This window comes from Capricornis sumatraensis, chromosome 15, assembly GCF_032405125.1.
Source record: "Capricornis sumatraensis isolate serow.1 chromosome 15, serow.2, whole genome shotgun sequence".
Taxonomy (NCBI): Eukaryota; Metazoa; Chordata; class Mammalia; order Artiodactyla; family Bovidae; genus Capricornis; species Capricornis sumatraensis.
In genome coordinates, this window is record NC_091083.1 from 10,623,830 (window position 1) to 10,641,844 (window position 18,015).

At 38.0% G+C, this 18,015-nt stretch overlaps 1 protein-coding gene across 3 annotated transcripts in view; it reads right to left on the reverse strand.

The window, feature by feature from the left end:
• TASP1 (taspase 1) overlaps positions 1-18,015 on the reverse strand; it is a 254,444-nt gene that overhangs the window by 87,149 nt on the left and 149,280 nt on the right. For all 3 annotated transcript variants that reach the window (XM_068987337.1, XM_068987336.1, XM_068987335.1), the window contains one exon: positions 13,418-13,528. In XM_068987337.1, the coding sequence (XP_068843438.1) occupies positions 13,418-13,528 (111 nt within the window). The remainder of the gene's footprint in view (positions 1-13,417; positions 13,529-18,015) is intronic.

Here is an 18,015-nt window from a genome sequence, read left to right on the forward strand (position 1 = left end):
AACTATACTCAGTATCTTATAATAACCTATAAGCAAAAGAATCTGAAAAAGAATGTATAACTGAATCACTTTGCTGTACACTTGAAACTAACACAACATTGTAAATTAACTATACTTCAACTTGAAAAGAAAAACTTCCTAAAAAGAAAAAGTGATTCACAGGTGGCACACTACTTTTGCTGTGACCTCGGGGAATGGTAAGAGCCATATGCTATGCACAGCAGAGCCAGAAGAGAGGGCCAGGAATGGGGAGGAACTGTGGGGCTGGCACACAGGTTCTCTGAACGTCTTCTTAGGAGAGGAAAAATTAATCTCCTGATAAGCCATGGTAAGTGGCTTTTAAAGAAGGAAGATAAGTCCTTGGTTAAGCCACTATAAGTAACTTTTAAAGAGAGAAAATGAATCATCAAAGATCCTAAAAGAGACTAGAGACTTGAACTGACCTTTCACTTCAGTAGCCTTCCTCTCACACAGGTCCCTTCAGAGTAAATGCCTCCCACCACAAAAGACACAAAGTGCAACAACTGATGGAAACCCAGACCTGCTGTGACTTCGACAGCTTGGGGTTTACTTTTCCCACCAAACAAGCAGTCTAGAGCAAAGTGGATTTCACATTTGAGGCAACAGGTTTACAGTGTCAAGGCCATGATTTCTGAGTCTCCCATTTCCTCATGGCTACAACATGGTTGCTCTTACTCCACGTATCACATTCACATTCAGGACAGGAAGAGAGGAAAAGAGGTGATGTCAGTCCTTCTTATCAAGAAGACAAAAAGCTCACCCAGAAAACTTCAAGCAGACACTTGCTTGTATCTTGTTGGTTTGATGCATACTGTATGGCCTCCCAGCTGCAAGGGAGTCTTAAAATGTGAACAGTTTTTATAGTCTAAGTAGTAGAGGCATGGGAGGGCAAAGGACGTTGAGAACGACGACAGGACAGTCCAGCTCACAGTGTGTGCCTCTGTGTGTACACTCGGATACGGTGCAAAAGTTAGTATGTAGAAGTGATGAATAAAATGTGACCCCTGACAGTTTATATTTTTTACTGCCTGCCTTAAGAATATTTTTAAATGTGACAATATAATGGATTTTAAATTTGAAGCATAAGCTGAAAAGCAGAAACACTGAGAGCTTTTCCCAATTCCAAAAATAAAGCATTAACCAAGTAGCTATATATTTATGTTTATATGCTTCCTATTAAAATTTAATCCTCCTGTCAAATAAATGCACATCCAAAACTTTAAAATATTTATTTCCTGTATATTTCTCCTTAAATATAAGTTTTCAACTGTTTGGCAAACTACATTACAATTTTAATTAACTTCTCAGGATCTACAAACCAGTTCTGTTCCCTCAGTTTTGCTAAATAGTAAACAGTTCAGTTATAACTTAAGTCTCAAAGATTTGCTACTTTTTTATCATAAGCTTTCCTACAAAGAAAGTCAATTACCCTATAGAGTCACCATTAGCCTTCAGTGCAAAAGCATTACATTCACAAATACTTTTATCTGAGCCATTGGAATATGTGTTAAACATTAAAACTCTTCATCTTAAATACTCAGAAGATACCTCCTAAGAGCAAGGATATCTTCTTCCCTAACTACAATATTATTATCAAGTCTTTTTAAACAGAACTAGAGCAAATAATCCTAAAATTTAAAATTTATATGGAACCATAAAAGACCCAGAAATGCCAAAGTGATTCTGAGAGGAAAAAAGTAAAGCTGGAGGCATAATCTTTCCAGCCTTCAGACAATATTACAAAGCTACAGTAACCAAAACAGTGTGGTAATGGCACAAAAACAGACATATGAATCAATGGAACAGAACAGAGAGCCCAGAAATAAACCCCTACACCTATGGTCAATTAATCTAGGACAAAGGAGGCAAGAATGCATCAATACAATGGAGAAAAGACAATCTCTTTAGGAAGTGACATTGGGAAAGCTGGATAGACACATGTAAATCAAAGAAGTCAGAACACACCCTCACTTCATACACAAAAATGAACTCAAAATGGATTTAAAACATAAGTAAAGAGATGAAACTCCTAGAAGAGAACATAGGCAAAACATTTTCTGACATAAACTGTACCAATGTTGTCTTAGGTCAGAGTCTCCCAAGGCAGTAGAAGTAAAACCAAAGTAAACAAATGGGACCTAATCAAATTTATCAGCTTTTTCAGAGAAAAGGAAACCATAAACAGAACAAAAAGACAGCCTACAGACTGGGAGAAAATATTTGCGAATGGGGAGACCAACAAGGGCTTTGTTGTTGTGGTTCAGTCACCAAGTTGTATCTGACTCTTTTGCAAATCCATGAACTGTAGCCTGCCAGGCTCCTCTGTCCATGAGATCTTCCAGGCAAGAATACTGGAGTGGGTTGCTATTTCCTTCTCCAGGGATCTTCCTGATTCAGGGATCAAAATCTCCTGCACTGGCAGGTGGATTCTTTACTGCTGAGCCACCAGGGAAGCCCACAATCTGAGCTTAGCCTCACCTGAAACTGAAAAATCAACCCAGAAGTGAGATAAATACCAGAAAGTCATCAGTGTCATTGAGCCTCAGATGGACCGTTTGAGCAGCTGACAGTGTGAGCCGCCCACGATTAATGCTAATGAATGGACTGGGCTTTACCACACTCACAGGAGGTTCGGAATATTGTTGTTTACACGTACTTCGGTCTTCACAGATATGTGGTTTCCACAGGCTCAAAAATCATGGTTACTCTCAAATATCTAATGGCTTTTAAAGAAAAATTAGGTTACGATGAGGAGAAGCAACTTCACAAACATAAAAACAATTCTAAAATCTATTATAAATATTATAATAATTATGGATTTCTTTATTTTACTCATATCCACCAAATGTAACTTAAGCCCTATTCAAACTAATCAGTCAGTTATGTGTACAACTCAGCCTTCCGCTTCATATGACTGAATTTTCCTTTCCTTCTTGCAACATTACAATTATGTGCTCCAAGTTTACTGTAACTATTAATATTAGTGGCTTTTCTCCACACGCTCACAATGAAAGGAACAGACAAAACCCTTTTTTGGTCACCTAATCAGTGTCCTTTGGAGGAAAAGAAAACTCTAGTATGGAAACAAAAGCTCTTTATTTTTCTTTCTTTTTCAGCATGGGATGAAACACATTCTTTGAGTGGTTTTAATTAAATCCTAATACTTCACAAACATCTTTTAACAAAAATTCAAAATAAAGTACCTATTGTGAATGCTCAGCAGCTCTCAGTTCTGTGATGGCACCAATCTTTATAATCAAGTCCATGGTGCCTAAATCTGGCTAACTTTGAAAAGAAATATACCAGCAACAAAACTGGTAGGTTTTTTGTGTGTTTTTTTTTTAGAGTAACATGACACTGTTTACAGAGCTGTTTTGCTCTTTTCCTTTTTCAGTACTGTGCTTATTACTTGCTTTCTAACCAAATACTATTACCAAATTATTTCCAGTTATCAAAATTTGGTAGGAAATTTAAATGGTCTTTTGTTTTCCAAAAGGCGTGAGTAAGAACACATTTGCTGTTGTTGACATCATCATCCTCTGCTATTTAAAAAGCACCAAGTGTCCAAAATAAATGGGGTTTCCAGGCTCTAAGAGAAGGCTAGAGCTCTTGTGTAAACAAGAAACCTAGGCCACAGGGAAAAAGCCAAGTTGGGTTGTGAATGCACAAAGCTCAACCAAGTCACAGCTCTGTTGCCAAATACCCACTTCCACTCATTCCAATAAGTTCATTTTGCTAATGTGCTGCTGTTCAATTGTTAGTAATTTAATGCAATCACAAGTTTTTCTTTTTTACTTATTTGTAACAGGAGAGGAAGAAGAGGAAAATGACTGAGCTCTCCAGGACAGGACAACCCAGCTTTCTCCAAGACTCCCCTTCAAGAGCAGCACATCAGCCACACCACAGGAAGCAACCTCTGGGCTTCCTGAAAATTGTGATGATATTGTTTCTAACCCTCAACATGCACTAAAAAAAAACAAATCTGGGTGCTAATTTCAATTTAATAAGCAGATGAGCTATTTATTTTCAAATGATGATTACCTGGGTCAATAAATAGGCATTTTAACCACCCGCTCTAGCCACAGAAAGAAAATAATGTGTCAAATTCTTACAACTTTCAACAATTCCACCGAGTATAATCTAACCAATCACTCTTCCTATTCTCCTTCCTCTCAGCCTTACAGCACAAGCTTTCTGCATCTTGTTTTAAGTGAGATATATGATTACTTCCTAAGCCTCTTTCAATTCTGCCATCAGCTTCCTAAAGAATATTCCTGAAGGCCCTGAGAAAACCATATTAATTTCTAAAGTGACTGTCAATCTTGTAGTCACTTGCTATCTTTCTTCTGTTTTCCTTTCGTCCCTATCCACCCACTCACTTAAATTTATCCTGATTTGTAAAATTCCTATACACTTAAAAATATTCTGGGATTCTATATATGTATCTAGGGTCACTTGGGAAGACTAATCTGACTGATTTTGCAGCTCGCTGATCCTTCATGAGATACACTCTAGTTAAAAGAGAAAGAAGCTGAAAGGCCCTTGCCTTACTATTGAAGAGTATCACTCTTCAGTAAGTTTGCGTGCTACTGGTGTACAGCTGAAGTGCAAAGCTGTAGACGGCAGTCCTCTACAGAACTCAACCATCCAGCTTATCACCAGACCTCGGCTGGAAGACCACCGTTTCTGGTCCTCTCGCTCTCCCACCTGTTGAGAGACATGTTTTTCTTACCCTGCCACTGCACATGCTTGAAAGTTGACTCATACCCTCCTACTGCCTTGGCCTACCAGCGTTTTCTTAATATATCTCTAAACACATGAAAACTCCTCGCTTATCTCAGAAAGTTAATGTCTCTGGCTTCAAGATGAGTGTCCTCCTTGTCATATCTTTGCTCCCTCTCTTTCCTGTCTCCTCACAGGTCACTCTTTCCACCCATTCTGAAGGCAGACACCTTAAAGGTTTTCACCCTCTCCTTCATTCATTCCACAGATGTTCTCTTTGCTAGACACTCTTCTGGCTGCTGGGGAGACTGCAGTGCAGGAGGTGGGGGGTAGAATAACTGTCAAAATCTTTGCTCTCAGAGTCTGTGCCATGCTTAAGAGAGACAATAATAATAAAGTACAGGATAAAGTGAGTGTCAAGAAGAAACACAAACCACAGTAGGACAAGTTAAAATTGTAGGCAGGGTGGTTAGGAAAGACCTCTTTGAGGAAAGTACATACAAGCAGATCTGGCCTCCTCAGCTGGATCATCCATTCTATGAAAGATGCCATAAATTCCCTAAATTCCAAGGACAAGTCCAGAGTCTCAACTTCCCTCTCAAGCTCCAGGCCCACATATCCAACTGACTGTCTTGTCTACAAACACCTCTATGCCGATACAACGGTCAAGATCAACCCCATTCTCTCTACATGTTCAACGTTCCATGCATGACATTCTTATAATCTCTTGTTGCCCTTGTAAGTCCAAGTCCAAGAGGATCAAAACTCTAGTTACTTCGATGGTTCTTTCACTGCATTTGTCCCATTCAGTCATCCACCACGAATCTCAAGGATTCTCTCACCGAGAGTCTCTGGCTCCTGACTCTCCTTTCTATCCACTCGAGCTCTGTTTCTCTACTTGCCATGACGTTCACATTAGTACTTTCACCTACAGAACCTCCTTCCTTCAGTCCATCCCATGTCCTACCATCGCACTCCACTGCCAAAGCCTTATGTGGCTCTCTCCAATACAGTAAGTCCAATTTGGGGGCATTCTTTTTCATTTGTAATTACACCACTCTCCCTAATATACCCTGTCCACTTGTTAAGTTAGATTACTTGCTGTTCACAAACCCAGTCCGAGAATCTCCCTCCTGAAGGAACCTCATTCATAACACTCCCCTAGATCTACTAGATATGACACCCCTTCCTCCGCTTCTTTTGAACTCTGCCTTTCCTACTTAACGTATTAAGGGTTTAATTATGAAGTTTTTCATAAAGCATAAAAAGATACATGTAGCATATTAACAGAACACATTAAATAGAACAAATGTTGATTGATATACCAAACACTAGAAAAATCCAACATTATTAATACTGTTTAGACTCCCCAGGTCTTCTCTTCCAAAGGAAACCACCATCCTAAATTATTTTTCCATAACTTCTTGCTCTTGTACATAGTTTTACCATGCATGCATGTCTTAACAGTGTCTGGTTTTGCAAAGTTATATTCATGGTGGCAACACTGACTGCAGTCCTTGGCAAACTACATTTTTAACTTAGTATTATGATTTTAAGGTTCTTTCATAAGGATGTGTGTCTCTGAGATCCATTCATTTTCACTGCCACACAGCATCCTTCTGTTGATGGACACTGGCGTGGTTTCCATTTTCTGCTGTTAAAAAAAAAAACAAAAAACCCTATACATATTGCTGTGCGTGTCACCCAGGGCATGTGAATATAGGACTAGAATTTCTGGGTTGTGGGACAAGCACATGTTCCACTTTTTATAGGACTGATAAATATGTTTCTAAAAATGACTATCTATTGAAAACCGGCAATGTCTAAAACTTTTACTTATTTCATATTTTCTACCTAGTGGCTCTAATACCTAAAGTCTTTGGTGGTCTGGTTAAAGTTTTTGTTGACATACTTTCTCTCTAGTAACTCTCCATCATGTGTGTTTCATTTTAATTTTACCTCTTATTTTGAACTCACAGTTAAGCACTTCTTTGAGACCTGAATAGAAAGAGCACTGCTTCAGGAAGGATTTTCATTTACTTCTGTCAAGCCCCTGGAAGCTTCATATAACTAGGAATATCTTAAACAAAGATTCTAACCCATTCATTTGAAAGTGTGATTTTGTCATTAATATTTTGTCCAACATTATTAGATTATTTGAAGTCAAAATTTCTAGGATCTCCACTTGACAAAATTGCCAGGAATGAAGTCCCTATATTTCCTCTACTTTAGTATGAAACTTACATTTCACATTTAAACTGTATCTTACATTTTATTTACTGCACATTTGACTTTTTTCTCCTCTTAGAATGCAAGTTCCTTGACAGTAAGGCTGATCTGTTGTATTTATCTGTGAATCTTTCACAGTTTTCACAGCAGCCAGCAAAGTATATTCATGGCTTTGAATGAATATTTATTAAACAAAAATATGCCCAAAATTCTGCCGTATAAAAATCTAGGGCCCAACAATTAGTGGTAAATAATGCATTAAAAAAACTAAGATCATGGCATCCAGTCCCATCACTTCATGGCAAATAGATGGGGAAACAGAGGAAACAGTGTCAGACTTTATTTGGGGGGGCTCCAAAATCACGGCAGATGGTGACTGCAGCCATGAAATTAAAAGACGCTTACTCCTTGGAAGGAAAGTTATGACCAACCTAGACAGCATATTCAAAAGCAGAGACATTACTTTGCCAACAAAGGTCCATCTAGTCAAGGCTATGGTTTTTCCTGTGGTCATGTATGGATGCAAGAGTTGGACTGTGAAGAAAGCTGAGTTTGAAGAATTGATGCTTTTGAATTGTGATGTTGGAGAAGACTCTTGAGAGTCCCTTGGACTGCAAGGAGATCCAACCAGTCCATTCTGAAGGAGATCAGCCCTGGGTGTTCTTTGGAAGGAATGATGCTAAAGCTGAAGCTCCAGTACTTTGGCCACCTCATGCGAAGAGTTGACTCATTGGAAAAGACTCTGATGCTGGGAAAGATTCGGGGCAGGAGGAAAAGGGGACAACAGAGGATGAGATGGCTCGATGGCATCACTGACTCGATGGATGTGAGTTTGGGTGAACTCTGGGAATTGGTGATGGACAGGGAGGCCTGGTGTGCTGCAATTCATGGGGTCGCAAAGAGTCGGACACGACTGAGCAACTGAACTGAGCTGAACTGAATGCTTTGGGGATGCCTAATTTATTGTTTTCTTTATTTTACAATTTGGACATGACAGTACAACAGGCTATATATCACAATGTTTATGACAATGAAGGAAAAACATCTTTTTAAATAGATTTCAAAAAATAAGTTCTCTGAGGAAGAAGATTTTAGGGCTTGAAAAGAAGAAACATGCATGAAGAATATGGAGAAAAGTCTTGTAAGAATCCAAAGATGCACTGGTAAAGAGACCAGTATATACTTTAAGTTTTCTAAATTATAAAGAAACTCATGAAATATCATATATGACCTCAGATAAGAAGTTAAAATGTATAATGACAATATACTTTGCTCCTCCTATGAAAGCTAATGCTTATAAATTATCAAGGTTTTACCTAAGAAGCTGGTCATTAAAAGAAAATACATATCAAATATAATTTCTCGAGGTGGCAGAAAAATCACAAAAGTGGACTCCCTTCAAACCCAGTTATTGATGGCATTCTGGCATTATCATAGGTGACAGCAAGCCTATGATGTCAAAAAGAGTGTAAGCACATTCCCCAAAGGAATAAAATAAAGGAACACAGAGCAAAACCCCTTCTTTAAAAAAAAAAAATCATAATACTATACATCACATAGAATTTTTCAGTAATAAGTCACCTAGTCTGTATTTTGATGATATCAACAATTTAGCTTAAAAATTCAGAGAGAAATTTGATTCTTACAGATTACATTTTATCAATGATCATATTTAGCAGAGAGCCAAACCAACTAAAAAATGTACTATGACATTACTTAGGGCTTCCCTGATAGCTCAGTCGGTAAAGAATCCACCTGCAATGCAGGAGACTCCGGTTTGATTTCTGGGTTGGGAAGATCTCCCAGAGAAGGGATAGGCTACCCACTCCAGTATCCTTGGGCTTCCCTTGTGGCTCAGCTGGTAAAGAATCCGCCTGCAATGCGGGAGACCTGGGTTTGATACCTGGGTTGGGAAGATCCCCTGGAGAAAGGAAAGGCTAGCCACTCCAGTATTTTGGCCTGGAGAATTTCATGAACTGTATAATTCATGGGGTTGCAAAGAGCTGGACACAACTGAGGGACTTTCACTTCACTTCATGACATCACTTGTAGAGAACTGGGCAGGAAGTTATAATGCCACCCTGAAGTTCACATACCACATGTGCAGCCGGAGTTTGCATGAAAAAAGAACAATTCATAAAATCAAGTTTGTTCAAAAACAACCATGAATAGGAAAAGTCACATCCAAACATTGTAAGAGTTTGTGTGTGTGTGTGTGTGTGTGTGTGTGTGTGTATAATTTAAAAAGCACAACTAAAAAGGAAATCTATTTATTTCTTTTCCCTACTTAACTAAGCATTCAGTCTATAATCAACTGGTTAGTATGAAGTATTATTAAGGCACTATTTTTACAGTACCTTTTTTATGGGAGTATGTTATACAAACAGATGTTTTTTGAAAAAGGGCACAAATTGGTTATTCTCTTTTATGCTTCCTATATTAAGTCAAACCAAAGCTCTGGATCTTTGTATTAAAGGTAACGTAAGTGGAAACAAAAACATTTTAATATTCAAAATGTCTTTTGATTTTACTCTATTCATTCTATCACAGTAAAGTTTTATTTATCAAAAATCAATTTTCAAAGAACCCTACATTTTAAATAATTTCAGAGGTTTCACATTGCAAAAAAAAAGGGGGGGTGGAGAATCTTTTAATAAGTTACTGACTACTTTAGAAAAAATACATAAAAACAAATTATTTAATCATAATGTAAAATTACTTTTTAAAAGAATTCCTTATTATTATGGAGGATCACAGATATCAAACATACCACTACTCAAAAAGACAGGGTTATTTTAAAATTCTGCACAGATGATTATTACTGTGTCATTTTAGAATATTTTATTTAAGGCAATTTTACCATTAATAAAAGTTAAATGTCAACTGAAAGAAAATCATCCAAACAGTACAACAGAAAAGTGGTTTAAAGTTGTGAGCAGATAATTCATAGACTAACATAAAAGGCCAAGCTATATTTGAAAATTTACTCATCAGAAAAGAGATAAATTAAAACTGGAAACCATTTTTTTAATCCATGATTATAGGGAAAAAAAATTTTTTTAATGTGATAATAACCATTGGGAAAAGAGTATGGAGGAGATGTCCAGTTTCTGGTCCAATATATACAGAGCTTAGAGGTCATCACTCTACACTAACAAGTAAAAAGCTGAACAAACTGAAAAACCAACAGCTCTTCTTAGATCCATCAGAACAGTGAAGTCACATGATAAACAACTACCTCTACAATTGGATAAACAGTCACATAGAAAGAACCACGGACTGGGGCAGCCCCATGAGCAGAAAGGGCCACAGAAACCAGTGCCTGGGTAGGAAGATCTGAACTGTAACTGAAAAACTACTGGGGTCTTAGATAAATGTGTCCTGAGCATTATATAAAATATTCCTATGTATACACTGTCATGAGAATCTCTAGATATATTATTTATGAAAAAAAAATTTTTTAAGAGAAAACAAAGGAAGCAAGAAAGGAAGAGTATCATAATGCCTTTCCACAAAACCAAGTGGTGTCAAGCTTGCCACAAACATCACTAGAGAGGATTTTGACCAAATCACCTTGGACAGAAACTTGCAACCCACCTATAATGGTTTCAATTTATAGTTTCAACTAAAGACTAAACTGACTTTCACGCACACAGTTTAGGTTGGTTGGTGAACAAACCAGGAACCAAACAGAAATTTGGACCTAGGAAGGACTTTGGGGACCATTGAGCTAGACCCCTCTTTTACACATGAGGAAACTAAGGACAAAGAGACTTATTTTAAAACAAACAACTAATTTCATAAAACAGTTAAGAACCTGACCCCCTTGCTTCTCATCCAGGCTTCTGGATATATATAACAATTTACTTTGTTATTACATTTCGTAAATATCATCTATGCATCTTGAAAATTCTCAAGTGGTCCCGGAAATTTTTTATTTTCCAGTCCCATTTCCAACTCCAAATAAACTGATTAAAATTCATATTAAAATATGATTACACCTCATATTTACAAGTGTAGTCTAGTAGAGAATTCATAAAATTTAGCATGGTGGAGGCATTTAGAAATTATCTCTTGTTTAACTTTTTTTTCCCCTATAAGAAAACAAAACAGAACCTAAGTAACTTGCTAGATCCAGTGGGTCAGACACACCGTTAAGAGCACTACCCAGCTGCCCTAACTCTAGGGATAGCCTTCTGTATTCCACATTCTGTTTTACTTATAAAAGGAAGGGGCAGCATGATCTTGCAAAACAAACATCCACTAACTAACCAGCTGAGTTTGGGCAAGGCACTAAACTCTTGTAAAATAGGTGCTTCAACGATTCAGTGAGCACAGGTGATAAACTGGGCTCTAAAGTTTCTTACTCCTTTCCAAGAGTCTGGAATTTTTAAGATGGAGTTCAATAGGCATGAGGTCATGGGATGAAATGAGAAAACTACTCTCTGAGTAGTTTCAAAAGTTATACAAAAGGTGAGGGTAACAAAGTATCAGAAGAGAAAGGAGGGGAGCTCAAACCTGGAGATGGACAACTGGCTAGTGAATCTGTGGTTTCAGATGCAGTAAAGGGCTTCAGATCACTCTCAACAGGGAGAAAATTGACATGTGCCATAACCACAGGGTTTCCAGGATGTGAACTTCTCCTAAGGACTGACTTTTCACCTCTTACCACTCCTTCCCATTGTTCTGAGAATGCATCTGGTATAGCTGGACAACTAATAGCAAATTACATAAATTATATATGTTGTTAAGGCCAAGAATTTGGTTTTCTTTAAACCCAGCATTCCATGATGGTAACTGTTAAAGCAAAAGAACAAAAAGACGAGTCTGATGCTGATACATTTGAGGATGGAGTAACATGAATATCATCAACCTTTTTCTGAAAAATAAGGCAGACCTCAAAGGCCGTTGCTAACACATTCCTCAGCTCACAATTTGTTATCAGATGATTCTTACCAGCATGCATGTAGTTCATACCATTATTTACATTTTCATAACCTCAGGTCATATGACTAGAAGAAAACACCTGTTATGAAATCTCTTCATATTGAATTTTTTTTCCCTATAGTTATTCACTCTCTTCTTCCTTCAGATAAATCCAGTTCTTTTTTGCCTACAATCTGTTTTTCTTTCTCTCTCTACCCTAAAATCTTCCCTAAAAGGGCATGATACTAAGGGCTGAGCGACAATGCTTACAAATATGAGGAAGTAATTCAGTTTTATCCCCATCCCTGGAACCCCTCATCTAGTCCATCAGTTGCATGCTTATATTATAAAACTTATATTTGGTCCTTTGAATGGACTTTCATAAATTCTAAGTGGAGATCGCTTTGAGATGAAAAGTGTTTTGAGTAGGTAAAGCCTAAATTCTGACAAGATAGCTCAGGGCAACCCTTGTTAGCCAGACCCACACCAGCACCCTAAAGGTAGGGCTGGGGAAGGGGTGTGACTAGACATTGGACACTGTGGGCAAAGTGGAAAAAAAGCCCTGAACCCTGGCTGATCCAGCCCTGCTGCCCGTTGGGAACACGTTGCTCCACGTAAGAGTTATGTAGGTGCCAAGCCCTCACCATGCCAACCCCACGGTCATATCTCTGTCTCTGTGCCCACATTCCCATCTTTCCCTCTTTTCTGACTTCCTGGGGCCAGTTCGAGGAGTCTGCCATCAGTGAGTCCTTTCAGGATGATTTTTTTTCCTAGACACTTGTCTGTATTGTCCCCACCATATAATTCGCACCTCATATTCTCCTCTTAATTCTCTACTTGGAGATACCCTCCAGATTAAACCCTGTGCTAGTCTTTCCCTAGTTTACGAGTTCATGCCTTCTTACTCTAGCTTGTTTTTAACATTTTATATAAAGCGTAGAACAACTATGGTTTATATTTCTTATACAATTTCATAAGCCTTTAATAGAGGTAAGTTCAATGTTAAAAAGATGGAGAAATCCAGAGTCAAATAGTTTTAATCAAAAGTAAAAGTTATCTATAGGGAAATTGGTAGGCTATAGAAAATCTTTCCACAGATTAGACAAAGGCAACCCTTCTTCCAACAAGATGTAGCTACACAATGGCAAATGGAGCCAGGCTAATTTTCAACTCAACCCTAGACAACTATAAAAAGAGTCAAGTTGCATCACAGAAAAGGTTTCAAGGGAGGTAGTCCTTTGAATTTTGTTTTAGTAGAATTTTATTCTATTTTGTATCATTCTAATCTTGGACGTTTCCCAGCTTGGACATTCCATTGGTTAGATGGTAAATTTTATACAGTAGTAGCTATTTTGATGAAATTTCTTTTAACACCAATGTGAATTGAGTGTCTAAGTCCATGCTAGGCCCTGGACTTCAGTCGAGCGATACAAACATGATACCTGACTCATGAAGTTTACAGCTCAGCAAAACAATCTCTGTTTAGAAGGAAATTACATTTTTTTGACATTATACTTACTGATAAACTTGTTTTGCATAGTCTCCAGCAGAGCCTGGTGGGCATCTTCAGCTTGTAGAGCGTGTGAACATTCTCTAGCCAGTATGGTGCGCACGAGATGCTCCCCACACCCTAGAAATCCAAGGAAACCAAGAACGGTTAGGCAAAGGCAGTACTAAATATCCTTCTTGTCTTAGTAGCACTAAGATGCCCATATGCACCACTGAAGAAGTAGTTATGTTGGAAAATAATTCATTGATGGATGAAATGATTTCTATGTGTAATCTGTTTAGTAACTTTAGTAATGAGATTTGGCAGAAATTAAAGAAACATAGGACTGTCTAATCTTGAAAGGAAATGAAGAAAATAAAAATAATTCCCCTTTCTCATATAAATTATTCCCGTAAGACAGGAATTTAGATTCTCTACCTAGGGACTATTAAGGGTTCTGTTTCGTTTTCTTTGCTGAATAATCGCAAAAAAATGTTGTATAATTTCCACACAGTAGGTTCTTACTCGTTATCTATTTCATATGTAGTAGTATGTATATTTTAATCAAAAGTTCTTAAGTTCATGAAATTTAAACCAGTACAAACTGATGTAACACACGGTTCTGTTTGGCTAGTATGTACTCTAACAGACATGAGGCAATAAATCTACTGTGAAAATATAATCTGCAATTTTTAAAATAGTTCCATTCATTTCAGAAGTTTTCTTTCTATATGTAGACCTCTTCTCCTCTCCCTCCTCCCTGTGTCCCCATATACACATGCACATATGCATATACACATGTGTGTATATTATGTATACACGTAGATTACACACTCCTCGTCAAAAACACAAACTGTTCAAAACCTGTCAATGCTTTTCTTTTTAAGTCACTTATATTTTGTCAGAAATCTTTGCTGTTGTTCAGTCATTGTGTCCAACTCTTGGCGACCCCATGGACTGCAGCACGCCAGCCTCCTCTGTCCTTCACTATCTCCCAGAGTTTACTCAGATTCATGTCCATTGAGCTAGTGATGCTTTCTAACTATCTCATCCTCTGCCGCCCCCTTCTCATTTTGCCTTCCATCTTTCCCAGCATCAGGGTCTTTTCCAATAAGTCAACTGTTCGCATCAGGAGGCCAAAGTATTGGAGTTTTAGTCTGACTGCCAGAAATACCTTTCCCATATTCTTTGGTAAAGTAAATGTAAAGCTCTTTCAAGATCTCAATATCTCTTTGAGAGTATCTATACTGAAGACCTTCACTAGGTATGCAACTTAATATATGACTGGTGGATAGGATTATGGTGATCCCTATTTTGTTCAAGCTTTGCACTATTATTTTTATAACTGAGGATAAATTAAAATAAAGCTAATAGAAAAGAAACCATTTTTGACACTTATTAAAACTCCATAAAATTTAATTCCCTTTGTATACATATTTGATGTTGAATAGTGAAATGTTATACTTTAGAACAATAATAATTATTAGGAAATTGGCATATTATAAGCTATATGGGTGTTCAGAAGGTTATGTACACATGACTCAAGTCAAACAGCTAAACCACATGAAGTTAACATTACATCAAAAATATACAGTATGTGGCAGAGAAATTCTTTCCTCTGTTGTTATAAAGGAATATATAGGGGTTTTCCAAGAAACTTAACATTATGACTTCTTTTCTGACATATATCACCTTTAACATAAGAGCCTTGACACCAAAAGCTTGTTCTCCTGCACGTTCCAATCAAAGAAACTCTGACTTCTGTGGTTTTATGCACAGATTTCTAAGGTTTCTTATAACATGCTACCATACAGCTGAGGGCGTCCCTGGTGGCTCAGCTGGTAAAGAATCTGCCTGCAATGTGGGAAACCTGGGTTCAATCCCTGGGTTGAGAAGATCCCCTGGAGAAGGGAATGGCTAAACACTCCAGTATTCTGGCCTGCAGGATTCTGTCCACGGGGTCACAAAGAGTCAGACACGATGAACAACTTTCACATTCATACAGCTGAAGTGTGATTCAGAGCCTAATAGGTCCATTCTTTATTCATTAATATTAGAAATAAATCTTTCAATACACCTTCCTTTTGTTCTTAATAATGCAAGCAAGAGTGTATTTATTTCCTCAGATTTTAGCAGAAAACATGGGTTATACAAAGAATGAAGACCTAACAACAAACCGAGAGGAGAAGGGATAAATAACAAATTCTAAAAGAGCTTAAAATGGTACACACTTACTTAGCATCAATAAGAAAGACAGCTAAATGAACTGAAACAAACAGTGAATTCACAGCTTATGTTTTAAACAATCACCTTTGAAGACGCTGTGGAACCAATTAACTATTCTGAAATGAATAAATGAAAGAAAACAATCAAGCATTTCTCCGGCGTTCCTATAGGAACTCCATAGCAGGGTAGTCAGAATGTTTATAAAGGATAATTCTCTCCACAGCACTATCCTGGCTAATAAATGAAGAAGAAGTTAACAAAATTAGAATAATATCATTTGTAATCCATAATGTAATAATTGATATAAGCAACAATCATCAATGGCTGCTAATATCACAAAAAGATATAATCAGATATATGTCCCTTGATAAAATTACACACTTATAGTCTTCCCCACAACAAAAAAATTACACCTCAACCTGATCAACTGCAGATGGTGATTGCAGCCATGAAATTAAAAGACACTTACTCCTTGGAAGAAAAGTTATGACCAACCTAGGTAGCATATTCAAAAGCAGAGACATTACTTTGCCGACTAAGTTCCGTCCGGTCAAGGCTATGGTTTTTCCAGTGGTCATTTATGGATGTGAGAGTTGGACTGTGAAGAAGGCTGAGTGCCGAAGAACTGATGCTTTTGAACTGTGTTGGAAAAGACTCTTGAGAGTCCCTTGGACTGCAAGGAGATCCAACCAGTCCATTCTGAAGGAGATCAGCCCTGGGTGTTCTTTGGAAGGAATGATGCTAAAGCTGAAACTCCAGTACTTTGGCCACATCATGCAAAGAGTTGACTCATTGGAAAAGACTTTGATGCTGGGAGGGATTGGGGGCAGGAGGAGAAGGGGACGACAGAGGATGAGATGGCTGGATGGCATCACTGACTCGATGAACTCAAGTCTGAGTTAACTCCGGGAGTTGGTGAAGAACAGGGAGGCTTGGTGTGCTGCAAATCATGGGGTTGCAAAGAGTTGGACACGACTGAGCGACTGAACTGAACTGAACTGAACCATATCAAGGCTCTAAATTCAATTATTAATTTCAAGGAAAAAAAAAATCTGCAAAACCTACAGCTAACTTCATATTTAGTTGTGAAACACTGAACTGTTTCTCTCTAATATCAGGTTCTATGAAGACCTACAAGACCTTTTAGAACTAACACCCAAAAAAGATGTCCTTTTCATTATAGGGGACTGGAATGCAAAAGTAGGAAGTCAAGAAACACCTGGAGTAACAGGAAAATTTGGCCTTGGAATATGGAATGAAGCAGGGCAAAGGCTAATAGTGTTTTGCCAAGAAAATGCACTGGTCATAGCAAACATCCTCTTCCAATAACACAAGAGAACACTCTACATATGGACATCACCAGATGGTCAACACTGAAAACAAACTGATTATATTCTTTGCAGCCAAAGATGAAGAAGCCCTATACAGTCAGCAAAAACAAGACCAGGAGCTGACTGTAGCTCAGATCATGAACTCCTTATTGTCAAATTCAGACTTAAACTGAAGAGAGTAGGGAAAACCACTAGACCATTCAGGTATGACCTAAATCAAATCCCTTATGATTATACAGTAGAAGTGAGAAATAGATTTAACGGACTAAATCTGATAGAGTGCCTGATGAACTATGGATGGAGGTTCGTGACATTGTACAGGAGACAGGGATCAATACCATCCCCATGGAAAAGAAATGCCAAAAAGCAAACTGCCTGTCTAAGCAGGCTTTACAAATAGCTGTGAAAAGAACAGAAGTGAAAAGCAAAGGAGAAATGGAAAGATATAAGTATCTGAATGCATAGTTCCAAAGAATAGCAAGGACAGATAAGAAAGCCTTCCTCGGTGATCAGTGCAAAGAAATAGTGCAAAACAACAGAAAGGCAAAGACTAGAGATCTCTTCAAGAAAATGAGAGATACCAAGGGAACATTTCATGGAGAGATGGGCTCGATAAAGGACAGAAATGGTATGGACCTAACAGAACCAGAAGATATTAAGAAGAGGTGGCAAGCATACACAGAAGAACTATACAAAAAAGATCTTCACGACCAAGATAATCACGATGGTGTGATCACTCACCTAGAGCCAGACATCCTAGAATGTGAAGGCAAGTGGGCCTTAGAAAGCATCACTATGAACAAAGCTAGTGGAGGTGATGGAATTCCAGTAGAGCTATTTCAAATCCTGAAAGATGATGCTGTGAAAGTGTGGCACTCAATATGCCAGCAGTGGCCACAGGACTGGAAAAGGTCAGTTTTCATTTCGATCCCAAAGAAAGGCAATGTTAGAGAATGCTCAAACTACCGCACTCATTTGCACTCATCTCACATTCTAGTAAAGTAATGCTCAAAATTCTCCAAGCAAGGCTTCAGCAATACATGAACCGTGAACTTCCAGATGTTCAAGCTG